This window comes from Trichosurus vulpecula, chromosome 8 (assembly GCF_011100635.1).
Source record: "Trichosurus vulpecula isolate mTriVul1 chromosome 8, mTriVul1.pri, whole genome shotgun sequence".
In the NCBI taxonomy this organism is placed as follows: domain Eukaryota; kingdom Metazoa; phylum Chordata; class Mammalia; order Diprotodontia; family Phalangeridae; genus Trichosurus; species Trichosurus vulpecula.
Window position 1 is genome coordinate 70,252,999 of NC_050580.1, and position 27,075 is coordinate 70,280,073.

Genomic DNA, 27,075 nt, shown 5'->3' on the forward strand with positions numbered 1-27,075 from the left:
CCACAGCACCTTCCATTTTATTGGTTTATTTACAAACAAGGTGAAATCAACAGGGAAATACAAGGGATAAGGGTGGGGAAGTGGGGTTAGTCTGGGCTATCCAGATGTGGAATGGATCCCAGGCTAATTTCTCCCATGGGCTGTTTCTCTCCTTTTTCTTTGCATGTCCTTTAGGGACATCTCCTCTGGCTCCTTGGAATGGCCTCCTCTGATGCTCCTGGGTCCCACAGTGAGAGGGGTTGGTCCTTCCTCCATGTCGGGGAAGGGAACAAGAGGGATATGAGGGCCAGGGCCCCCTCAGTTTGTGTAAACCTGAGTTCCGATCACACGCATGATTTCCTTCTGGATCTTGGGGTCCTGAGTATTAATGTTGGCATCACCTACTTGACCATCCTCATATCTGTCAGAAAGGGGGTGGTGAGAATGAATCAGTATGAATGTAAGCATGACAGGATAGGAGTATGTGGGCATGAGTGAGTAGAACTGTGAATAAGTTATGTTTAAAGGGAAGAATGGAACATGTGAGGCACCCTGCCTTTCCCCATTCCTTCTCCCTCCTCTCAAAAAAATTTATTCTCCAGTTTGATGGGGAGTGAATCCAGGGAAATGTTGGAGTCCTCTTGGCAGGCCAACTCCCTCTCTGTACTTCCCCCTCCATATAGTGGTGAAGGCCCTAGAGCGGGTTCCCTCAGATCCGAATCCTTCATGACACAAACAGATTTTCCAAGCAGCATTGTCTCCTACCATCCAACAACCCTATTCCCTCTATAAACTCCCTGATTTACCCTCTCCAACTCACACAAAGAAGAACCGTGTACAGACATGGTCAGACACAGGGCACACCCAGATGTTCCCATGTTTCTGGAGGTCCTTGGATGTGATTACTGTGGAGAAAGGGGCCATGAATCAGATACAAAATTGCCAGAGACCACAATCTAGTCATGCCCAAGGAAGGGTGGAGTAAGGAGGACGACATGAAAGAGTAACATCCTGCCAGACAAACCACACTCCTTCACTTAGTATGATTCCCACAAAACTGCTGAAAAGAGTTTCCCTGTGACCAAAATGAAGAAAAGAGAAGAACAAGAAGGTCTGGAGGGAACCTAGGGCAGGGCAGAGTCACTCACCTTCACAAAGTGCTATACAATTCAGATTCCGACTCTGAAGGAAACGGGACTGGATGGATCTGGTCTGGAAAACAGGAAACGAATATGAACAGAGCTAGGTGACCTGGAAAGCCTTCCCTGGGAGGAAAGAATAGCAACACCAGGAGCGATGGCTACACTGAATAATCTAGGCCTGAAAGCCCCCTTCCTCCAATGACCCCTACTCACCACCACCACCACCACCTTTATAACATTAACCCATACACAATTACTTAGGTGGATAAACATGTGTGTATTTTACAATGCTTAAATATGGAAATACACAATACAGGTTGTTAATTTGTATGCATATGCCTGAATATCTTGTGTTCTTGGCAAGTACTCTGTGTCTCCATAATTCAATTCAATTCAGTAAGTATTATTAAATGCTAGGTGCTAGTGACACAAAGACAAAGCAATAAGTTTTCAAGGGCTAGATCTGTACTCTCCACACAGCCAACTCCACTTCTACCCTCTGCACCTTATGGAATAACTAACTCCTCACACTGCCCCCAAAGTAACTATCATTTGTCCCCCATATACTTATAACGCCGAACCAGCCCTAAAGGGAAAGCAGGAAATAACTGAAGTCTTTGCCTGTTTGTCTACAACTATATCACTTGCAAACACATAATTTTGTCTGATCTTGGAAACTAAGTAGGCTCAGTCCTGGTTAGTACATGTGTGGAAGGTTGAATGGGAATATTAGATATTGTAAGCTAGAGAACTATGGTATGACGGATGAAGTGTAAGACTTGGAATCACAAAGACTCTTGTTCAAATTACCCCCTTACTAGCTTTGTCACCCTGAGCAAGTCCCTTAATCTTTCTGGGCCTCAGTTTCCTCATCTGTAAAATGAGGGGGCTGGAACAGATGATGACCTCCAAGGTCTCTTCTAGCTCTAAAAGTATAATCCTATGATCCTATGAATGCTGAACTGAATTGAATTTGCTCACAGCAACATCTAGCCTCCAATGCACCCCGACTTGGCCCCTGTGAAGTTTTAGATAGATTACCTGAGGGATGGTATTCATCCGGTTGTATCTCTGGACTAGCTCATCCTTAGAAGGCATCCTGTGCTGTCCTTTTCCCATTCCTGCCACAGATCAATATACCAGGTGAATAAACCCAAGGAGAATGAGAAAATGGAACATGAATTCCTGGGTGTCAAGTGTTGGGGTTCAGTGACATGAGGGAGCAAGCTCAAGAACAGAAGGAACAAGGACAGTCTCTTTGATCATAGGATGGAAAGAAATGTCTCTGGTCACAGGATATGGCAACATCAGGTTTGACCAGCAACACCCAATAGAAGCAAGAGGAAGTCCAGTCCCATATAGGAGATCATGAAATACAAATAAATCCCCCAGCAAGCCTTCCCCCAACTCCAATATACCATGCCACCCAAGACTCTATCCTCATTGATTACTCCACTAAGCAGCCCAGTGTTTGTCCAAGAATCCTAAGTGGGCTATATATCTGAGCATCCCCCACTATAGATGGGGTCCAAATCTATGGGAATGGGACTCAACTGCCTTCAAGCTACCAGAAGGTAAGAAAATGAAAACAGAAAGAGGAAGGAAGAAAGGGAGATATGCAAGATTCTTGCTAAAGGCCCTCGGGGCCCATGTAGAACGGCTCTGAACACGGAAGGGATGGGAATGGTACCAGAACAGAATCCTACCCTATTACCCATCAAGACATCCCCATGAAATTCTCTCTCCCTCTATGACAGGGCTGTCCAAAGTGCGGCCCACGGGCCACATGAGACCCACAGTGCAATTTTATGCGGTCCACCTGTGTTTTCTACGGGGTGTGGAAATTGACACAAATGCTTTAACTAAAGGATTTAACTAAATTTAACTAAAGCATTTGTGTCTATTTCTGTGCTTGTGGTGGACACAGGCAGGCCGCATGGGGGCGCACAGCCCATGTTTTGGACAGCCCTGCTCTATGACACGAATTCGGAAATAGCCATGGCCTCAGGGGAAGGTAGAGTTTATGATATAATTTTTTGTATGTTAACAGTTGAGAGAATTTTAAGGCTTGTGAAGCCCTATAAATATATATTAGATCTTTGCAACAACCCTGTGAAATAGATACAAGTATTATGATCCTCATTTTTCAGATGAGAAATTAAGTTATCATATAAACTAACACAAGCTAACCTTGGCCAATGGATCTGTATGAAAAGGCTACAAAGGCACATAAAACTATCACTTCCATTTCTCCCACTCCTACCAAGATGCCTGACCCATCATGTAATCATAATCTGAATAGAGCCCAGTAGAACAGAAACTTCGATGGCTAGACTACCTTCTCCTTCCTCTCCCTTCAATCATCTTTGGTCATCCTCTGGCCTTTGTTATATCTAGACCCTAGCTCCAAATTTTAAAAGCCCCACTGACCCTGTAAAGCACTGCTGTTCACAAGATACACAATGACAGTAGGTCTGGGTCACAATTAATACCCAAACTCCATAGGGGTAGTATATAATGAACCAGCTACTCAAGTTCCAAGTTCTGGATTCTGCTGGAAAAAAATAAAAACAACCCCCTAAGCCCTTGCAGATCTCAGAGATTACAAAGAACAGAGAGTAAGGTCACTTAAGCCCTACAGAGAGCCTTAGTAGTGATCCCTATGAGACAAGCCAGGCCTCACTCCACAGTTCATCCTAATGCATTCCACCTGTACTACCCAGATGTCTCAAATCTATCTATGATGTTTCTGCCAGTTCCACCCTCCCCCCTCCCCACCCCAATCAAGCCATGAAAACATGAAGGCCATTTTATTTAATGTTTTGATTCTGGGACAGGCACTGTCAGGGGTCCCCTAAACAGAAATGAACATAGCTATAGATGTAACAATGTAAACCTATGGTCCTGTGCTATTTATATTCCCCAAACCCCATATCTGTTCATATTTCCTTAATCTCTAATCTCTAGTATATGCCCACATAAAATGGCTAGGTCAGCAAAGGCTCCATTAACAAATAATAACCCCTTACTCCCACCACTCTTCCTATAGTAAGTGAGGGACCAAATAGGCTTTGAACTGCCTAAGGGCATAGAATAAAAATAGAATAAAAGAAGATGGAGGAAAGAAGGACATGCAAGTAGGAAGTATCACAGTTTGGGAAAATGAACATATGCCCTCGTATAAATCATTTGTGGCAAACACAGTCACAGATTGTGCTTATGTGCAATGGTACTGATAGGTGGAGTGGGGGACTGAAGGGCAGTGAACAATGCCTTCCTGCATTTCTCCACAAATTATCATAATCTCAGGTTATAGGTGTAATACCAGGAATCAGTGCTAAGAACTAGAGAGCCTGGACAGAAAGCAGGTCAGGCTGGACTACAGGCAGAAACTAGAAAACTAGATATGGAATAATAAAAACTTCTCAGAGAGAACCATGTAAAAAAGGAATTGGTCTAAGAAGGAAATGAACTAGGGGACAGAAAAATCTAGGAACAAAATATCATTAAGTCAGATTTCTCTCCTGAGCTGGACAAAACTAGGCTCTATATCTCTTCTTTATCCTTGAGATTGCCTAAATGGATAGAATCTTTGCCCTAGTCACTTCCCAAGTTTGGAAGAGAGGGGGTTTGCACTTAGTCACAACCTGAGAGAATGTGCCAATAATGAAAGTATACAGGAAATAAAGTAAAGGGCTATGTTCCTGTTCCTATAATCATCACAAAGAGACCTTGCTTTCAGGTGGTAGGAGAAAGGTGAAAGAAGCCCATATAACAGCACAAGAGGTAGATATTGCTGGAAAACTACCCTTCTTGGTATACAGGCACAGAGATATACTGTTATCACTGATACATATGTCTCTAGGAACAGAGCTTCAGGAGAAAAGCTCACTTAGTTCCCCACCCACACTCCTCAGGAGCTCACTGGTTCAAAGCTGGGCCTGTTCAGCATTCCCCTGCCTTAGGACCAAAAGGAGTGGAAGGCAGAGGCTGCCTAGGGATGAATTCATTGGAAAACAGAGGACCTACATTTTTAAAAATAGATGACAACAGATCAAGTGCCCATAGAGAGAACAGATGACAGATTGTGTGTCCATGGAATAAAGCAGGAGTGACACCACAGACCATATGTCCATGAAAGGGAAACAGACATGTGAACAAAGCTCAGGCAGCCATAGAAGGAGATGGACTACTTACCTGAGTATCCAAAGGAAATACTGGAGATGGGGCTCAGGTAGATGCCTTTGCCATACGCTGCTCCATGCAGCTTGCAGGGAAACACCAGGGTGAGCAACATAAACTGCCCCTCCCCGCAATGACTGTCCAGGAGGGAAGGACCTCCAAGGGTAGCTATCTGTCAGCCACACAGCTCATCCTCCTGTTTGTCTCTTTGTCTATCTCCTGACCCATTCCAGACTTACAAGCACCTGCTTTGGTCAGGAGTTAATTTGGTTAACTTGGTCAGAATAGTTAACCCTTCCATGTCTTAGGAGACAAGGATAGAGTGAATGAAAACACCAAATCAGTCTATGTTCCTACTGCGGACACTATAAGGGAGTAAGGCCACGGTTGAGGCAGGTGAACAAGAAGAAACAGACTCTATGTAATGATTTCCCAGAGTCACTGGGGGCAGAGATTTGACCAGTTAACATGAGACAAGTCACTGCTGAATAAATATACATAAAGGGAAAAGTTCTGTCACTTAAGGGTTTTATCACCTGCTACAGAAGTTTAGCTCATCAATCCCCAACCCTAGAACACAGTAATATTCTTAATACATCGATTTCCCCAACAGACTCTGCTTTGGATTGAGTCCACACCAGCCACAGCCTCTGTATGACCCTGACCTCCCAAATCTCTTGGATGGATATGCTGAGGCACCAAGAAAAATTAGGGTACCAAGGCTTCAATTTGGGAGTTAGTAGAAACAGACAGGAGAGTACTCTAAAGCTTCCCGCCACCACAAAGCAGGAATGGTAGAGGGGGGAGAAAGATCCTGCTCTTACCTGGAGTTTGGTGTAGGATGCATTGACCAGGCCATTGCGCAGGATTGAGTGCCAATTTTCAATGTGGGACCCACTGGAAGGCAGAGGTAGAGGACACAAACCCCCACAGTGATAAGGTCCTGGGAACAGCCCCCAAGAGCTAATAATGCCATCCACCCTCCCAGGACACACAAAGAGATGGACAGATTCATATCCACTCGTTGAAAAACTCACATATTACCAAGGCATCAGCTAGCACCTCTTTTGCATTGCTCTAAAATTTACTTCTCAACCTCCAGCTCAGACCCATATCTCCCACTATCTGCTAGACATTTCCACTCTAATCTCCTATTATCACCTGAATCTCATGGGGTCTAAACCAAATGCAATATGGTAGAAGGGAAAGAATGCTGGACTTGGAGTCAAAGACCCTGAGTCTGGACCTCTACCACTTACTACCCATATAATCTTTGGGAAGTCATTTAACTCATCTATAAAATTACAGGGTTGGACTCAGTGACCTCTAAAGTCCTTTCCAGTTCTAAATCTATGATCCAAAATCTTGATTTCCCTATTTCTGATAATGGTTCCATCATTCTCCCTGTCACCCAAGTTCAAAATCTCTAAGTTATCTTTGACTCCATCCTTTTAAACACCCCCCCAAGTCCCATTAATTCTTCCCTCAGTCTCTGCAATCTCCTTTTTATTCCCACTATTCCACCCTAGTCCAGGTCCACTTTATTACCTCTCAACAGTCTCCTAATTGATCTCCCAGTCTCTCCCATCTCCAAATCCATTTTACATACCAGACTCACACTCCCTTTAAAAAGTTTTTATTCCCCTACATTTCTGCTCAAAAATTTTTCAGTGGTTCTCCACTGCTAACAGAAAAGTCCAAACTACTTAGCTTCAGGAATTTAAAGTTCTACCACACTGGCTCCTATCTACTTTTTCAGTCTTATTTCCCGCTACTATCCCCAAAAGAACTCCCTCATCCAGCCAGACTGGTTTTCTCACTGATCTTCAAAGAAAACTGACAAGTTTCTGCCTCTGTGTTTTCACTCAAATAGTTCCAGTCTACTGCAATGACTTCACTCCTCTTCTATGCCTATATAAATCCAACCAATATTTCAAAGACTCAGGTTAAGCCCCATTTACCTTTGTGGAGCCTTCCCTGACTATCTCAGTCTTTAGTGGTCTCTTCCTCTTCTAAACTCCTCTAGAACCTGTCTACAGCACTCATTTAGCACCATAATATTATCTCTAGATCCTCCAGCACTATAGCTATATGTCTCATGTCTCCTCAACTAAACTATAAACTCCTTGAGAGTAATGACCATACATTATGCCTTGTATCTTCTACAAAGACAGCACAGTGCTTTGTATGTACAAAACACTTGGTAACAGTTTGATTACCTAGCTGATAAATCTCATGTACAGAACATATACACATATAAATAGAACCCTGACATCCATGAACCCAGGGGACAAATGTCCCCTAGTTCCTCCCCCGACCCTCCACCAGCCCTCCCCAGCCCCTACTTCCTCTCCCTCACTGGAAGGCGAAGGTGCTGCCGTAGAGTTTCTTAGCCGTCCGAAACCGGGCCTCCTTGGCAGGGGGGCTGCTCAGCAGGAGGAATTGGTGAGAGGTGTGCATGAACTTCAGCTGCTGCCCGGGGTGGGGGGAATCAGGGGAGACAGAGCAGAGATTGAGATCAGGGAGGGAGGGATGATGGGGCCAAGAAGTAAACAAGCCAGGAGCATAGACCTGTACTGATTTCCATAGGATCAATAAATATTCAGGAGCCAAGATGGTCAATGTGAAACACAAAAGACCATTGATTAAGCCTGGAGCTACTAGGATCACTAACAAAAGTAGAAGTTCCTTAACCTGCCACTCCCTACCCCATCCCTCAAACAACTTAGAGGGTTCCAAGAAATTTGGGGAAAGGGGTCGGGAGACACTTACCCTGCTGAGAGGTAGCTTGACAATATGTGATCTGTTGCTGGAGATAATCCTGAGGAGAAATAGAGATGAAGGAAAGAGCATGGAACAAGCATGGAGTCTAGGCCAGCCTAAACATAGCAGTAAAGGAGGTATTCCCTCTAAAATTGATAGGGAAAGGTACCCAAGCAAAAGATCATCTGGAAATTCAGGTGTTGGTAGCCAGGTTTAATGCATGTGAATAGTGGTGCTCGGAGGTACTAATAGGTCACACTGAAGCTATTTGATAGGCCACAGCTAATTTAACTCTTATGAATGGCAATAACTCAAATACATTCATGTGTAAAGGAGAAGCCATCAGCCAAGAGACTAACTGCCAAGGAGCTAACAATGAATGAAAGACAGACAAATGGGGTAGGGCTAAAAAGAGCACAAGAAAAGGAGGTGTGATCGGTTGGCTAAAAAGGTAAAGTTCAAGAGAGGCGACTTTGTCAGGCTGGAGACCTCTTAGACCTAGGATTCAGACTCAGAAGCCCAAAGCCTTAGGGACCATTCTGCCTCAGTCTAAATGCCTTCCACATAATAGATGTTCAGTGGATATTTACTAAATAGATAAGTGAGCCCAGGAAGAAGAATGAAAAATCATAAATTAACCTGTTCCCTTACTGGCAAACAAAGACTGAGAGAGAACAATAGCCTGGGTTAGAACTAATGGAAAGAGAAAACTAGAAAGACAAAACAGACTTTTTTAGAAATTTGGAGAAGGGTCAAATTGGAAAAGGAGCCAGATAAAAGTATCCAGATGCTTGGTATCAAGCATACCAAGAATTTTTGAAGGAGACTAGTCTCCTGAGTTAAATATAGCTGTACTGTTTCTGATCTGTTCCTGTGATACAGTCTCAGATAAAGTCTCTTTGTGATCAAGGAAGAAACTAATGTTGTACTAAATTGTGCTACTTTTGAGGAGAGGAACAGGAAAACAGGGGAGATTAGGGAAAAACACTAAGTCATTGTGGGCACAGACCAGGAAGGAGCTCCTAGGCTTTTGGGGATGTGTGGTTTTTCACAACCAGTTCTAAGTGATGGAATTTGAGAGAACATTGACTTGTAGGCCCTTTTTTAGAAGGGAAGGAGCAGCATCATCCTGAGCCCCTAGACACTCTGCTTCATACTCCAGCATTTGGGGAAAAGGCCTAGTAGGGGAAGAAGAGACCTGTGATGAGAGGGTGAGAGGGGAGGGAAGGGAGGAAACATATACCTCTCCAAGTGTGTGGGGTCTTTAAATATATGTAGTAAAGAATATTCATTTCTACCCGTAACAAGTGCTTAAACACCTATCATGTACATGATTAGTTTCAGAACTGTTGACAGCCTTTGGGAACTTATAGAAGTATGTAAGTTCCTTGTAAGAGCTAAAGTTTTGTAAATCAAACGGAGATAAAAGTAATATTTGTGCAAAGCTGGGAGCTGTCCAGTGTCGGAAGAAAAGAAAATGTATGTTTATGCTAGTCCATGAAGAAAAAGTGACCTACATCCATATCCACACCCACACCCCCAGAAAAAAGGAAATGACCACCAGATCCATCCCCCCCAAAAGGGAGTGGTCTCTGCTCTCGTACCCCCCAGGAGGGAGTGGTCACTGCATCCATACCACTGCAGGAGAGGGTGGGCCAAAGGATCCAGCTTGTCCATCTGTTTCTTGATTTCCAGATATGAGCCCTATAGAAACAGCATCCACAAGATTATCTCCCAAGGAAAGGGGAGAGCACTTCACACCAGTGAATCTATCCATAACCATAACAGAGTGATCAGTTCTCTATAGGCAGGACCCTGGGGTTGACATATGGGCAAGGAGAAATATTAAATGACAAATAAAATATATATGTTACGCTAAGGCTTTTTTATGAAGAAATTTTCTTGTAACAACCTTACAAAGTAGATAGTACAAGTACTATAATCATCTCCATCTCACAAATTAAGAAAATGAGACTAAAGTTAAATGACATTCCTAAAAGAGGAGTTAAGTTCAGGACAGAGGCTTCTGCTTATGCTTCTGAGGGTACCCTGTTCCCAAAGGCATGGGAAAAGGGCCTAGGCTTGGATCTATCTAAACTTCTTCCCTCTACCCTAAGCTGCAAATTACCCCTCATTTTCCCTAAATACTCACAGGATAATTCCATCCTTCCATTCCCTATCCTGAATACTCCTAGAGCTATGAGGAAAATGAAGAACATATAGGACTTTGAGGCAATGGAAATTATAAAATATAAGAAAAGCTGAAATAGAGCCAACAAGGCAGAAATCGAGGAAAGGCAAGGCGATAGCAAGAGCTAGATGAAAACAGTACGGAGCAATGATGCATGTGAACAAAGGATCAGGCATACCTGGGTCATCTCCCGGATGGACATGACACTGTCCAGGGCTTTCTGAAGCCGCTCATAGTTCTTCTTCTGTGAAAGTCAAGGAAAAGGGAAGAGCCAGATGTGGGAGGAAAAAAAGAGAACCAAGTGTTGGGAAGGGAAAAGTCTCAATTATATTTAAGTTCCTTAAGGGCAAGGAAAATGTTTTAGTCTTCTCTGAAGTTCTCTCTCCATACCCGAAACTGAGTGCCTACATAGAACAGATACTTCTGACATAACAGTTATCATAGATTTAGAGCTAAAAGAGACCTCCAAGGTCATCTGGTCCAATCTCCAGTTTTAGAGATGAGGAAACTGAAGGCTAGAAAGCTTAAGGGGCCTTGCTCAAAGTCATGTAGGTAGTAAGTAAAAAAGATGCATTTTACATTTGGGTCTTTTGATCCAAATCCAATCCAAACTCTTTCCACTACACCATACTGCCTCTTCAGAAGAGTTAGACAAATCAAAATTATATCCTTTTATATATGAACATATATTTGTAAGACTATATACACACATATATGTATAATTTATATACTATAACTGATTAAAGAGGAGAGTCAGATGTTGGGAAAATACCTGGGCTGTCCACAGTAGCCCAACCTATTCATTCTATGAAGCGGTTAAGCCCTGGAGTTCGAGTCAAATCTCCTCCATGGTGGGATCTGGACCTCAAATCGCATGCCCTCCCCCATGACCAGAAACATATGAAAGGAGCCGTCCCTTACACTTGCCCACTTCTGTATTCTCTTAACAATGAAGAGGCCAAACCCTCTCTCTCTCTCTTTCTACCCCCTAATGCTCTAGCAACATGGCTCCCTTAGTTCTTATGTCTTGAAATTAAGGGCAAAAAAACTTCTATCCTCAGATCCTTACACCCTGATCTCCCTGATACCCCCATGCCCTATTTCCCTCCATCTTCCTGGACACTGGATCTCCATCCTGCCCATCTCCATGGTTCATGGTCCTTTAATCCCTATGTTCCCTGCCCTGTCTTCTCCTGTTTCCAGTGGCATTTACCTTGGGATTGAAGGCGAGAGTCTTGGGGTCACTGGGATCCACAACAGAGGGATAAGGCTCAAAGATGATGCTTTTTCTGGGAGATTCTAATGCTGCCCGGCACATAGCCACCAGCAGGTCCACCACCTCAGTAGCAGAGAGAAAAGAGGGCCAGACAGCATGGGGTAACTTTTCAATATTGGGAACCACATTCCATTCTTCTCTCCTCTACTCCTGTTACATAACCTCCTGTTATTCTTTACCTCAATCCCTGTTCCCACCCATTCCACCCTTTCCTACCTCTGCTCCTGTAGCCACCTCCTCTGCAGCTCCGGACATAACTCCCAGTGTGTAGAAGGAGAAGACACAGAGCTCCCGAGTACAAACAGCTGGCTAAGAGAGTAAGGAATGTGTTAGGTAGAGATGGGGAGACTAAATTAGGGGAGGTGGGGTTCCTAATCTTGACTCTGGAGTTGGCTAAGAATTTGGAGTTCTTTTAACTATCAGCAACAAGTAATCAATAAATGGGTACAGCCATATTTAAATGAATGACTCATAGTCACAGTTCAGAAGGAGTGCTGCTGAAGGGCATCAGATGTCTACTACAATGCAATTTAGGGCCCAGGTTCGTAAAGACATATCCCAATTTAGGTCCCATTAAAACTCTGGACAAACTAGCTTCTCCAATAAATAACAGGGCTTGGGTGGGAACAAGGAACAATATAAACAATATTTGTGACAGCTCCAGGATGGGTTCATATAAGTTCCTCCAGAGACTAAAAGGTCCATTCTCAAATCCTAAAGTCCTTAGGCCAGGGCTCTAGAAGTATGTTTAGCGACATTTGTCCAAGGAGAGGGATGCAGCGCAGGGGAATTATAGAGAAGATTATACCTTGAGCATAGACCCATTCTGGAAGACATGCTGCTCATCACATACTACACAGTACTCATTCAGGGTTGGAATCCTCTGTTCAGCATATTTCATAATCTGCAGGGTAAAGGGAGCAGAACCACATCTTGCTAAGGCACTACATGTCCCTTTGTAGGCCTAAGTCTGTACATCTATTCGTGCATTTACACATTTGGGAAACAATCTGACAATGGAAAGTTTTTCTTCTTCCCTGTTTTCTACACTAGCACAGGGTCTCACACCCAGGGTGAATAAGTCTATTCCCAGTAGAGTGTTTTAGCATTTGCCCTAGAAGCCCAGTTCAACTTTCATGGGGAAAAGTCAATTTGTCTCTCCATCAGTTAATATTAAGGACTGTGACTCCCCATGGACAAAGAACTACGCTAAAAACCACTGTGGGAGAAAGCCCCATACCTCAGGAAGCTTACTAAGACAGAAGAATCGCCAAAATGTAGAGAAATTCCTTCCTCAAATTGCTTCCATAAATGCTTTTTACTTTAATGTTGCTATTCCTATTAAGAGCACTTTTCCCAAAAAGCAACATACACTGACTTCATAATTTCTGTGAAAGACTATGGCATGGAAAGAGAAAGGGGGCTAAATTTATTTAAGGAATTGTTGGATACCTACTAAGTACCCAGACACAAATTTGAGACACAAATCCTTGTCCTCACGCTATGTGCAATCTAGTGGGGGAAACAATATAATGTGGTAGAAGAAGATGTAGGTTGGAGTTCAGGCTTCCCTACTCATTAGTTGGAAAAATGAATTTGCTTCTCTGAGTCTCAGTTTCCTCACAAATAAAATGGAAGTGATAATATTTACATCTAGGTGGCGAGGTAGAAAGAGCAATGGACCTAAGATTGGGAAGACTTGAGTTCAAATCTGGCCTCTGACCCTTAATAGCTGTGTGATCCTGGGCAAGTCACTTAACCTCTGTCTGCCTCAGTAACCTTATCTGTAAAATGGGGATAATAACAGCACCTACCTCACAGGGTTTTTGTGGGGACAAAATGAGATATTTGTAAAGTGCTTTGCAAATCTTAAAGCACTATGTAAGTGCTATCATATTATTGTTGCTGTTACTACCATCTACCTGATAGGGTCACTGTATAAATCAAATGGAATAGCACTTTATTAACACTAAAGCACTATGTAAATGTACTATTTATTCCTATAGATCTGTGATTTTGTTGGTAGAGATATTTCTACCATCAATGAAGAGCATTAACTCCTTCATTCATTACTAAAAGGTCTTCATGAGTTGCTGTGGTCAAACAAAAAATTATAAGCTGATGGCAAACCTTCTGGTGGCAAGATTCTTCAAACTCTGCTACTAAGCTGGTCTTTAGATAGCTAACAGACAACTCCATCATGAAGCACATTCTTGAAGCCCTTCCAGCTTGGAAGGATCTGACAAAGCTCGCAGTCCACTAATATAATCTTTGAGAGCCAAGAGTCACCTCTACTCCATGATGAAGAATCACTAGTACTTTAGCATAGGTATATAAATGTGAGCTATTATTTATATTATTAAAAGAAATATATATATATATATATAAGTAACAGTAGAAAGCAGTACTTGGAATTAAGTATATGGACAGTGTTAGAATATTTCAGAAGAGAATGAGATCTTTTCAAGCTGATTTCCATGATTTGGAAATGGCATCTGAGCTTGATCTTGAAAAATAAGTAGAATTTTAATAGGCAGAAATTGGTAGAGAATTCCAAATAAAGGGAATAGCATTAGCAAAGTCACGGAAGCAAGAAAATTCAAAGGGACAAGATAAAAATCAAAATATGTGGCAAGTAATGATGGTTTTTGGTAAAGTAAAAAGACGCTGGAAAGTAAGGAGTCGTATACTAGCTTGTGTTATTTTCTAATTGTATCATGTGTGAGTTATGTCTCCCCAACAAAACTGCAAGCTCACTGAGAGCAAAAAAGCCCAGTACAAGAGGGGTAAAGAGGCAGGGTGGAATAAGGGGATATATAATTAAATGATGGAGTATGCAGCTCAAATATGGTAGAAAACAAGTCCAATAATGAGAAGATTTAGATGGGATCAGAGCTTGTTTACCTGGACAAGAAATCCATATTCCAGGGTGGGAATGTTCTTGCAGTGACCACTGACCTGACAATGAAAGAGAAGGTCCCTGTAAGTCCTCTCCACAGTCTAGGGTACTTACTCTAACTCCACAGAACTCCCCTTGGAACACCAGGTCCATAGCCTTAGTTCAGATCTGGACAGTTCTAAGATACTAGAGAAAACTCCAGACTTGACAGTCCAGAGAGCCTTAGGCATTTGTTTAATGGTTCTGGTGGAGAAGGAGGCATGAGCTCTACCCTTGTCCCTCTTCTAGGAAGGAAAAGATAGAAAACAGAAACCACTGACTATGAAGCTTTACCCTAATGCCACCATATAGTGATATCCTAGTTTATATCACTACCCCTCAAAAGCTCTGTCCTTTCTACCTGATAGTCTGGCCCCATGAAAATCTACCTAGGTAGGAATTAACTAGCAATAAAGATTTAACCTATTTTTCAACCTCCATGTAAATACATCCCCCACCCCTCGACCCTCTCAAACTCCAACCCTCATCATTCAATAATTCATGGCACCTCAGCAGTGAGAGATATTTATGTAGCACAAAGCCATGTGAACCTAAGAACCTTAATCCCAGGAACTACTCTCCCCATTTCCACCATTCCAACACCCCAACCAATTCCTCCCCAGACCATGTACCAAGGGAGAGGTCCGTGCTGGGGGAGGGAGGCCCACGTGCTGGGGGCAGGGGAGACCTGCCTGGGGGCTGGGAGGGTAGCCAAACACTTCTACTTTGGGGTTCTTCATAGTACAAGATATAGAGCGGTTCATGAGGCGCCCAACCCGCAGCTCTGGCACACCCAGTTTGCCCTTCAGCATGGAGTCCTGGATAATGGGAAAACTGGGGGACCTAGAGAAAGGAAGCAAAAGTAAAGTGCTACAACAGGGACCTGCCTGAACTCCAGAAGAGGAACGGAAACAATATGGACCCAAGCTGAAGGTAAAATTTGGCATGACAAATATCCCAAAGTCTGAACAGAGCCTCACTAAGTCTGAGACAATCATATCCATCTATGTCACACATATATCTTTGACTTACGTGACTATATGAGTTCATATGTCTCACACTAGAAGCCTAGGATCAGCAGGACCCATGTCTAGGTCTTTACAATGACTGCCCAGCCCTAGCTAGCCCCATATGACCAAGAGATTTCTGATAATACCTGTTGCATTTATGCAGTCAATACTGAGTGTCTACTATATGCAAGGTACAGTAAGAAATACCTACACTGTAGGTGCTAAGTGTTTGCATCCCAAAAGGCTAAGTCCCTAATTTTGCTAATAGTAAAACTAAGGGAACTATATTGAACGTGATACCAAGATTCATGTGTTTATCCCCTTAATAGTCATCTCATAGGCTCCTGGAGAATGCTTGGTTTCTGGGCATCCAGAAAGCACTAGCAACAGAAACACGAGCTTGGGTACAAGGAATGGGACACTGTGTGAGTTAACTCAAATGGACTGGTTTCTATACTCCAGGATAAAAGATGAGGGTTGGGGAAAGAGATGGGTTTGAGTACCTACTCCCAATCTCTTTTTCCCAAGGATAAGGAGGATGAGAAATGGTAGAAGAGATAGGACCAGAATAAAGAGTAATGGAGACTAGAGGTGAGGAATGGAAGGGATAGACATAAGGGACAGGTGGGTGATGTGTTAGATTATAAGTGAAAGGACAACAAAACAGAGAGAAGAAAATAGAAAGGAACAGGTACTGGGCGGGGGGAGTGGATAAGTTAAAATATAAGTTCCCTAAGAGCAAAGCTTATTTCATTTTTTGTCTCTGCATCTCCCATTAGTTAGCACAGTGTCCAGCACATGGTAGATGCTTAACAAATGTTTGTTTATTGGTTGACAGCATCAAAGAAACAAAGGAAGATGTGGAATGAATAGGCCCAAGAAGTAAGGGTCATGGAAAGATGTAGGAAAAATGAAAGTAGAGTAGGTAAAAGCACAAAGAAGGCTGGAGCTTCCAGAGCTACACTCACTTGGGAATAGGTGAAAAGATGCTGAGGCCTGCTCGAAATTTCTTGATGGTGCCACTTGCCTTGAACCAACTGTGCCGCTTCTCCTGCTGGGTCTTCAGGAAGTCGTTGCTGAGATGCTTCCATTGTTGGGATGTGAACATTCCAAGGATCCTCAGGGGAAAAGAAAGAACAGCTTTGAATAGACTGAATAAAGAAGGGATGATCAAGGACTGGATGAATAACTCAAATCAATAACACCTGGATTTCCACTTTGAGTTCCTAGCAGAAGGGTCATGATCTTAACACAAGTGGCACACAGAAAATATGCCACTTACTGAGTACTCAGTAGAAAACAGAAGGACCCTCCCCTAGTAGCCCCAACTCTGGTGGCCTCTGCCCAATGGGAGCAACTTTTAGAAGGCTATACTGTTAGAGATCCCAAGGGTAGAAGTTCTTGTGCAAGACATCTGGAAAGTGGTAGCTCATACCCTAAGTAATATCAATGAGAAATAGGGTAGAAGTGAAACACGGCCCAGAAGGAATGCCTTGCTTAGTGTCTGCATGAATAATATGGACATAAAGAATAGAGATGGGAAAGAAGCTTGAACTTTACTGAAAAGTGAAGGAAAGGGATTCGGGCATGAGGACCTTTCATTATAGTACTCTCTTTTCTTATCTAAACTCCCTGGTCACCTCCCTGAGGGAAAACCAACAACTGGCATATCAATCATTTGGCCTCTAGGATTGTGATATGCTTCAAACAGCTAAAGACAAAGTCAAAGAGAAGGAATCTGTGAGAACCACAACGAGGACACAGAAACGGTCCAAGACAGACTCCACATTCCTTACTCTCTGAATACAGGAATCAGCCTTAACAACTGGGATCAATGTCAATTGAGAAGAACTAAAGCCTAACTACTGCAAAATCCCAGCAACTCCCATTGGCTTCAAGGATTAAGAAGCAGTCAATATCTGCTAAGCCCTGATTATCTCTCAGAAGGAAATCTCTGGTCAAAAAATGGTCTCACCTGTCTGCCCATCCACCTACACCTATGTACATTTGCTCATCTGACTGTCCATCCACCACCCTCCTGTCTGGCAACAACTAGAATAGGTCAGAATTCTTACTTTTTCAACTGAAGACCCAGCCCGAACCCTTCTTTATTGGATGGCTGGAAAACCTCAATTGATGGTTCTGCAAAAATAACAAAAATATTGAAAACTGCATCCACATCCTCCTGAGGTCCCAAGAACACAACTAAGCAAAGAAGATATCAAAGTACCATTAAGTGGGCAGGACTGGAAAGTACAGAGATGTGGGAAGGCTCTCAAGGCACAGCTAAGTAAAGAGGATTTTCTCAGTCACTTAAGCAAAACTGCTTCAAGGGCCTTTAGACAATAGAGAATGAAGGGAACACATCTAGAACAAAGTCTATGAGTTATCTAATCCCAAAAGAGACCGGCAGAAGGGCTGGGAAGAAGAAACTAAGATAAAAAAGTAAGAGGAAGGAACAACCTAAGAGATTATAAATGTCCCATGCTTTAATTATCCCAGGGCCTGAAGAAAGGAAAGGAACACTGTACACAGGAAAATGCAGACTGAACCCACCAAAAGGTCCAACCCAGCCCAGTAACCACTTTTACCAGGCCCATCCAGGTACTGAGACAGTGAGAAGCGTAGCCTCAAAACAATGGGCTCTGTCCGAAGGACCTTCCAAGCTGTGGAGACTTCCTCCTGGGGGGAAGGGGTAGAGAGATTGCTTTGGTCACAGCATTGATCATGGCAACAGAAGCAGTTGAGGATTTATACATTTACATATACATACATAGACACATACACACATGAATAAACTTGATATCTGCCATACATACACATGTATACATACAAATGCAGGCACACAGACATACCCACCATTATCTGCTGATAGTCTAAGGAATGAGAGACCCCAAAGCACATGCTCTGAATGGAACACACATGTGATGTGGCCCTCCCCCTTTCCCCTACTCTCAGCTTGGGAATGCTTCCCAACATGCTCTGAACAAAAAATCAGCATCACTTACATCAAGGAAGCTGATGTTGATGTGGAGGTCAATGTCCACATCATCAATGGTTCCATATTCTCTGCAGAAGCACACATGGCTAAAAGTAAGAATCTAGGGGTGGTGAGGGTGAGAGGGAAAGCTGGGGGACAAGGAAGGTGTTGGCCTAAGAGACTAATGAAAATGGAGAGTGGGGCTAGAGGGGGTGGATTCTCTGCCCCAAGTCACTCATTTGATGAAGATCACTTCCAGGGCAGGAGTTCTTACCCCAGGTTCTACAGGACTACAGAATCACAAACCTATCTATGGATAGGTTTCAAGGGTTCTGTGAATTTGGATGGGGGAAAAAATACATCTTTGTTCAAATAACTGTTTTCCTTTGCAGTACTATGAATTTTATGCAATTAAAAGCATTCTGAGAAGGGGTAAATAGGTTTCACTAGACTGTCAAAAAGGTCTATGACACAAAAAAAGTTAAGAATCTCTGTTCTAGGGAAATTATTTGAGGAAAAGAGCCCTGCCTCCCCCCAACCCCTCAGCCCACCTGATGGACACTGAGTTTTCACTATAGATCTCTTTCACGGCTTCAATGTCAGCATCAAGCTGTGGATGTCGGTATAAATCTGCCGCACAGCTCCCCTAAGTGAGTGACATACAAAGGGACAACAAGGAAGAATAAGCAAAAGAAGAAACAAGAAAATGGTAACTCCAGGGACAAGAATAGGTAGAATCTGCTTAGCAATTTAGATCAGAAGGGATATAAATGTGGCAGACCACAGATACTGCTTAACTCAGGATGTCCAGTACTCTAGATGTGCTATCAACTCTGAATCCAAGCCTCACAACATTCTAAGAGTCCCTGGTTTCCCCTCTCAGCCTTTGATCATGACCTTGGTAACTACATCTCTCTGTATGGCCCTGGAGCAAACTAGGGGAAGGGGTGGAGATATGGGGTATGTGCTAAGAAACCCAGAAAATAATTCAAGCAGGCTCTGTATGAAGTCTCTACCACTCCCATGGTCTGGACTCTATTCAGAGAAGTGATAATTTTCAGGAATTAGTAGCAAGATGATTATTGATCCCTGTAGTTAGTGACTAGTGAGAGAAGTGATTGGTAAAACATAGATTGGTTACTTCTATATGCAAATATCACATGGCTACCTCTATAGGGACTATCCCAATTCTTCTATATCAGGCTGGGTTGGGGAGAGCATGACCATATGACCACATTTCCACAGTCATGTCTTTCAGGCATGAGCTGGCCTAAGGTAGGTCCTCACCTGTACTCCATAGAGGAATTCCTCTGACTCATTGTCCCCATCTGAATCATCATCAGTCCAGTATTGGCTTTTAATGTCCTAGAATGAAGAACAAGGGTACAGACCTTGCCTATGGCCAAGAGAGGGTACAGGCACATGAGAGACCCATATAGGCAGTATGTATGCTTGACAAAAAGACTTTTATGGAGAACTCACACAGGGCAAGTGCTCACATGGTAGTCAGAAAAAGCAATACAAGGACACTCTCAAGGTCTCTCTTAAGAACTCTGGAACTGATTGTGTGACATGGGAGACACTGGCATAGGACTGCCCAGCATGGCATGCCCTCATCAGAGAAGGTGCTGTGCTCTGTAAGCAAAGCAAAACTGAAGAAGCTCAAAAGAAACACAAGATGCACAAATTTAGAGATTCCACCCCAAATGTTCACATGGACTATTTGTGCCCGAACTGTGGTAGAGTGTTCCAAGTTCATATTGGTCTGACTAGCCATAGTCAGATACACTGTAACTTGGCTCTAACATAATGATGTCATTTTGATCCTCTTCAACAACAAAGGACAACCAACCAACCCTCAGTGGTAAAGAAATTGAGCCAAAAAAAAAGAAAGAAACTGAGCCAAGAGGGAGAAGGAGGAATAGGAATGGAAGAGGAAGGGGAAAAAAAACACAGATATCTCCTTTTCTGAGGCTCATATCCAGTCTTTCTTAATTTTGATCTAACATTCCCTAGATTCCCACTGACATTCCCTAGATTCTACTACCCCCAACCAAATTATCTAAATCTCTTCTCTAATGCTTTTCTTGTCCTTGCCATTCTCTCCTCCAGCTCCCCTTAGGGCAACCATTCAAACCCTCAACCTAGTTCTTAAAGTCTCTCTCATGATCTACCCTATCTTCTATCTTCCCCCATCCTGGGTAAAGGGAAAAATAACAGAAAAGGGTCAGGTCAACACAGCATCCACTCTGCCTGTATATCCCCCAAAAAGTTAGGGGCAGAAATTAAACGTCCATGGCAGGTGTCTATGCATCTGCATTATGAAACCAGTTCCTCACCATTGGGTCAGTGGCTCACACACACTTCCCGGTCAGCACTAGGCAGTGCCCCTCCATGCCACCAACTGAGGTCAGCAAGATGGACATTCAGAAGACCATTCAGGGAAGGGGAAAGAATATTATCAGGGGCTGACTGGATATCTGCCAGGGAGAGTAGGCTCTGCTGTCACCGTGGCAACCAAGTCACTGTCCTAAAGAAGGTAGACAAGAGTTGGTTACATCACTATTCCACAGCCAGGGTCAACATAAGCAGGCATATAAATACAACCATACTTATAAGCACCTTTATAACTGTATATGTACAAGCACATTCATATGTATGCATATCAATATGTGCACTTACAGATATACTCACATACATGCAAACAACACTTATCAATAGATAGGAAATGCCTTTGAAAAATATAAAATGCAATGAAAATGAAAAACATTGTGGCCTATTTGAGCTCAAAAGACAGGGAAAGGGTCCTAAGTACACCTCTACCAGGTTAGTATAACTACCAGCTCCAGTAGCCTAGATACCAAATCCTAAGACATATATTCTAAAGAATCACCACCTTTTATAACTAACTTAAGGGTTGGGGGGGGGAGGGGAGGGGAGAGAGGAATAGGTAAGACCAATATCAGCCTCATTACTCTAATCCCTCAGTCATCTCATCCTGAGATCTTCTTGCATCTTCACTGTCTCTATCCCAAAATCTAGAGATCCTTCACAACTAGCCAGAAGATCAGTGTTCCACATCTTTTCCTAAATAAATATTAAAAATGCTATGAACCTCTTTGCAATTTAACTTATTCTAGCGCTGATCACATTGGACATCCTCTGATGAAGATGAAAGGGCCATGCCAAAAGAGTATCCTAAGCCTACCTAAAAAGATGCTCCTCTCAGACAGCAGAGAACTCAACAGTAGTCCCTACAAAGACCCCAGAAGACTTACTCCTAGTATGTAAGTATAGCCCACTGACCCTGAAGATCCTCTATGGCCTATATTATTTCCCCTATAGGGTGGAATAGGGCCCCAAGGAACTGATAGGTACAATAGCTCCAGCCCTGTTAAAACTTTCTCTGACTAGAGCAGAAGCCGTCATTTTTTTAAATACCTAGAAGTAAAATGAGGATAGAACTAGCCTTAGGTAAGAGCTATAAAGTGTTCAATATGTTCTATGCTGATAAAGGGCCTTCTGAATCAATTTCAAAAACCACCAAAAACATATGCCCTCTATCTTGAAGAATATCTCACCCCACCTTCTTCCTTCCACTCCCATACTGTATACCTCTGGTGTGTGGTATCTGTGGTATAACCATGAAATAATGTACATAAAAATACTTTTTAAACTATAAACTACAATTAAATGTAAAGAAGTAGGACTAGATCTAAATAGTGTCACAATGAAAGGGGCTACCTATGCTATTTAGAACATGAAACATCAGAAATGCCTCTCCTATCCCAATATTTCCCAAATCACCTTTGCCTGAAATGCTACCCTTAGAACTTCTTCCTTTGGCTTAAGGATTTTTTTCTCCAAACTCCTCTTTTAAAATGTAGGTCCCTCTGAAAGGAGAACACATTATATCATTCCCTCCATTTTTTGGATTACAGTTTATCAGGCCCAAAGAATGACCAGGCTATAAGACAGCATGGGTCTTTCAGGGAGGTGCTTAAAGAAGATGTCTATGTATACATCAGGTAGGCCAGGAAGATGTCTAAGTTTCTAGAATATTAGAAGTTAATTATAAGAATCCTGAAAAAATAAAAAAAAAACCACAAAAGAGTTGAGGAGGGAGTGAATAAGCATTTATATAGTGCCAGGCATGATGCATGGGCTTTTATATACGTGTATGTGTGTGTGTGTGTGTGTGTGTGTGTATTTATAGATATATAGATATATATAAATATATATAATCTCATTCGATCCTCACAGCAACCTTGCAAGTAGGGGAGGAAAAGATCAAAAGGAAACAGAAACAACCAGGGCTTTTGTTAAAACAAAACTCATTCAAAACAAATCTAAATAATGTGAAGTTCTATATATTATTTTTAAAACTGTTTTACATGAACGATTATTAGAATCTTAAAATTTAAACTCCAACAAAAATAGGGGGGATGGGCTTAAACTGCTAATAGGGCAATCCCCCCAAGAGAAAAGGAAGAACTCTGTATACCATAATGATCAAAATGAAAGAACCCAGGCATCCTAGAAAAAGCAGAGGACAGTGAGGGAGGAGGAAAAAGAAGGAAAGAAGGAAGGAAAAAGAAAGAGGAGAGAAGGTATTTATGAAATACCAGCTATGTGAAAGAACAAGAAAAATATTCAGGTGAAAATGGACACTAGGAGGAGTGAAAAATTGTTTAGGTGGCTGAAATCATATCAACGCCAAGCAGGACCTAGAAAATAATCATATATGGAAAGAGGAAGGGAAGCTATGAAGGATCCCCAAACAAGGGGGGACACATGTTCCATCCATGTCTATGCATACGTACATCTGTTAATATTCATACATGGGAATCCTAATATCTTTTGTTTTGTTTTCTGCTCCAAGTCCCTTCCTAAGCCAGCCCTATGAGGACATCAAGCTAACATCAGTCAAAGCAGAGTTCTCAGTACACAAAATGAAAAACCTGTAAAGTATCTATCAATATTTCCCTATTATTAGACTCCCTAGAATAACAGCCAACAATAGCTATTGATATAACACTTTAAGGTTTACAAAGTGCTTTACATATATTACCTCATATTAGCCAGCCCTGTGGGTTCAGGCCCAGCATTAACCATCAATACTAGTGCTTCTACTGTAAATGTTCCCTTTTTCCTAACAGTGTAGGACAACTGTACAGAACATTTCAAGACTTCTCCAGAAAAGGGATAAATGCAATCTAAGATTGCTTTGGGTCACCCGGGAGTCAGGGAAGGTACTCATCTGCTATACTCACTGTGGACCTTAGAAATGTCCTCCCTTGTTGATGACAAGTCAAAACAAGGGCCTCCTTAGAGTGGGCAAAAACAGCCCTGATCTGGATTTCTCTATATTCAATTGAACAGCACAGCATGGTGCTATACAGTACTTAGATACAAAGATGAAAAATGAGTCTATGTCCCCAAAGAGCTTACAACTCAGTAGAAAGAAGAGACAAGTATGTACGCAAAAACAAAGTGAGGGAAAGTAGACAGAGGCACAGAATTAGAGGCAAAAAGACCCCAGAGGTCATCTGGTCCAACCTCATTATTTTATAGATGAGCAAACTGAGGCCCAAAGTAAATAAGTTAACTTGCCCAAGGTCACGTGGGAAGCAGGCGGAAGATCTGGGATTCAAACCCAGGTCCTCTAACTCCAAATCCAGTATACTCTCTCCACTGCACTAAATATAACAGAAGTCAGAATGAGAAAAGCACACAGGAGAGGTGAAACAGGGAAGCATGGAGTCTGGGGAGGGAGGGATCTCCTTTCACTGGAGGGGTCACAAGAAGGCCTCCTGGAGGAGAAAGTACCTGTGCAGGGCCTTGAGAAAAGGGAAGGATTTTAACAAGCAGGGATGTGGAAGAAGTCTCTTCCAGGGAGGAAGATGCGAATGCAAACCCCTAGCCTCGCTCACCTCCCCGAGGGGCGGCCCCCTCCCATGAGCTCCCAAGCCGCCTCCCTCGACCACCCCCGACCACCCCCAGCACCCTCGGCCTCGTGCCTCCCCCCACCCCGGTCAGTTACACAGTTACATACACACACACACACACACACACGCACACACGTCCGCCCCGTCTCCATCATCCTCGCCCGGTCTCCATGGCAACCACTGGGAAGGCCCTCCTCCCCCTCCTCCTCCTCCTCTTCATCCTCCTCCTCCTCCCCAGCGCGTGCTCACCACTCTCTTGCTCCCAACGATCCCAGGCCTCGGCCCCGCCGCTGCTCCCGGAGGATAGATGGCCCAGGGGCCCGGGGCCTGGGAACTCCCCAGGCGAGGGGGCGGGAAAGCAGCGGCGCCTCGGCCCGGCCCAGCTCGGCCCTCCCCGCCCCCTCCTCCTTAGCTCCAGCTCTCGGCTTGGGGGGAAGGGAGAGACGAGAGGGGGGCAGAACAGAGGGCGAGGCGAGCCGGGGCGGGGCGGGGAGACCAAGGAGGCCGCGGCGGCGGCGACCGCAGCCGGCGGCCAAGGAGAGTCCCAGCTCTCCAGCTCTCCCGCTCTCCCTCCCCGCGGCCACCCTCCCTCGCTCCCTCACTTCGTTGTTCCTGTCACAGGCGCGCCGGGCCGCGCCGGGCCGGGCCGGGCCGCTTTGCGCATGCTCCCAGCGGCTACGCTCGGGTCACGTGGTCTCCGCTTAGGGGAAGGTCAAGGCTGGCGGGAGGCGGCGAGAGGCTAGGCGGGAGCCGCCGGCTTCGGCTGGGGTGTGGGACCTTCGGGAGTCTCATTCGGCCTCCTGAGGTCATCCTCCTCCCGGCACCAAAGAGCCTTTACCTTCGGGGTCCAGCCCCGCCTCTTTTTGGTTAGGGAGGCGAGGAGGAGCTGTGGGCTGACACACACGCGGTCCTACTTCAGGGGAGTGTTGCGCGCGCACATACATTCTGAGCATACCATTCGGTAAACCTACACTGGGCATCTCTGTGCAAAGCACGGTTGTAGGACTTGGGAGCCGGCTGATGCTCCCTCGGCTCTCTCCGCCATCCCACCCGCTAGTCTTACTAGCGCCCCTTAAGAGTTTCCTGCTTCCTGCATCTCTCCCACCCATGCACGCGTGAGCACACAGGCACACACACACACACACACACACACCCCCCACCACCACCACCCCCATCGTGGACGAGGGGCTGCCACGCCGCATGCAGCCTTATTTTTGTGTGGGGCAATTTGCACTTTGCGAAATGTTTTCCTCACAACAACCCTGTGCGGTGCGGTGGTGCAAGTATTATCCCCATTCTACAGATGAGGAAAAGAGACTGAGATTATGGCTTGCCCAAGGGTCACGGTCCAGAGGCCAAGTTCAAATACAAGCTCTCTGAGTGAATGCTGAACTATTACACCACGTTGCCTCTATGAGACAAGCGCAGGTGAGGGTCACGGTCATGGAAGACTTGATGGCACAGGCACCTCCCTCCCTAAATCAAGGGATGTTTCAGTGGATCTGGAATCTAATCTATGTGAGCATTCCCTCGATAAGTACAGAATTCAGCCGCTCCCTTGCCTTCCCATTGCATAATTCTTGTTGGTGTTCTTCCATACATCCTCTACAGAGGATCAATTCAGCACGTTGACTTTTTTCTCTAGATTATTTTATTTTTTGTGAATGTCACTGAAGCACTTATTTGGGCTATCCGTCTCTTATCCCTTGCTCACTTCATAAGACTGGCTCACCTCCTTTTCTAGATGATTTATTTCCTCAACGACTTAAATATAGGTCATCATTGAAAATATGCTGCAGCCTCCCATCATGCTTCCTTCAACTTTGGTTCCTCTGAGATAATAGTATTCAAGAATTTACAGTCATACGGTATTGCCAAGATGGGTGTTTTTGCTAGCATTTTTTTAAAATTCATGTAGTTTTTCCTTCATGTATTTTCAGGGAAGAATTATTATATTTTGGGTCTCAGTGAAGGCAGTACACTATTATTCCCAAACAGGAATATCTGAAGTACTTTAGCATGCATAGGGAATCTGGTTTCCATTTGCCCTGGCATAACATCTTCCATAACAGTGCTGACCACCTTGGGTATACATATATCTCTCTGTCTTATGCCTCACTTGGCAGTAGAATGTTTTTAAAAGAGTTGTCTCTACGGTTGCATTTACTAAGGAATTTTATTTTATCTTTAAGTGTGTATGAGATATTCCTTAATGTCTTCAAACGTGTCTATCATGTAACCAACAAACATTAAAAGAATAAGATCTTGAATTCTCTTCATCTTTTAGTAAGTTTTGTAACAATAAAGATTTGGCTTGTTAAACCAAACTATTTGTATCCTTTTGAATTTCCAATTCTACTACAAGGCATGTATTCCAAGGTCAAGGAAGTCAAAAAACAGAAACAAAGTTCTATCATATACCAAAATATTCAGAACTACAAATATTTAGTAACAAAGAACTGGAAACAAAGTGGCCACCAATTGAGTAATGCATGAACAGACTGTAATATGGCAATGTGATGAAACATTTTTGCATTAGTAAGAAATTACAACTATAAAGACTTCAGCAAAACATGGTAAGGCTTATATCAAATGGTACAAGTGGAATAAAAAGAACCAGAAGGACAATATACACAGTGACTGCAACAATGTAAATGAAAAGATCA

General features: G+C 43.5%; 1 protein-coding gene across 3 annotated transcripts; it reads right to left on the reverse strand.

Moving 5' to 3' along the window:
* On the reverse strand, positions 1 to 25,052 carry PARP6 (poly(ADP-ribose) polymerase family member 6). 3 transcript variants are annotated; one of them, XM_036735638.1, is made up of 23 exons: positions 24,659 to 25,052; positions 20,801 to 20,991; positions 19,749 to 19,826; positions 19,013 to 19,107; positions 18,490 to 18,550; positions 18,073 to 18,163; positions 17,557 to 17,623; positions 16,450 to 16,599; positions 15,104 to 15,314; positions 14,438 to 14,491; positions 12,342 to 12,437; positions 11,750 to 11,842; positions 11,471 to 11,596; positions 10,436 to 10,501; positions 9,703 to 9,770; positions 8,076 to 8,124; positions 7,663 to 7,772; positions 6,128 to 6,200; positions 5,319 to 5,388; positions 2,163 to 2,242; positions 1,128 to 1,191; positions 800 to 884; positions 1 to 400 (listed from the first exon to the last, which is right to left on the reverse strand). In XM_036735638.1, exons 2-23 carry the CDS (start codon positions 20,801 to 20,803, stop codon positions 298 to 300), a joined length of 1,893 nt encoding a protein of 630 aa, XP_036591533.1. In that variant the 5' UTR covers positions 20,804 to 20,991; positions 24,659 to 25,052; the 3' UTR covers positions 1 to 297. The 3 variants fall into 3 exon arrangements, 2 of the variants coding, with proteins under 2 accessions (XP_036591533.1, XP_036591531.1); XM_036735636.1 differs by having other exon boundaries at positions 13 to 400; positions 7,663 to 7,775; positions 24,659 to 24,762; XR_005008968.1 differs by lacking the exon at positions 5,319 to 5,388 and having other exon boundaries at positions 13 to 400; positions 7,663 to 7,775; positions 24,659 to 24,762.
* Between the last annotated feature and the right edge of the window lie 2,023 nt (positions 25,053 to 27,075).

Coding starts and splice junctions, on each gene's coding strand:
- PARP6 (XM_036735636.1), bottom strand. Junction 19,108..19,748: donor AATTCCTCTATGGAGTACAG/GTGAGGACCTAC, acceptor TCACTCACTTAG/GGGAGCTGTGCGGCAGATTT. Junction 10,502..11,470: donor CTCTCGCCTTCAATCCCAAG/GTAAATGCCACT, acceptor TGACTTTCACAG/AAGAAGAACTATGAGCGGCT.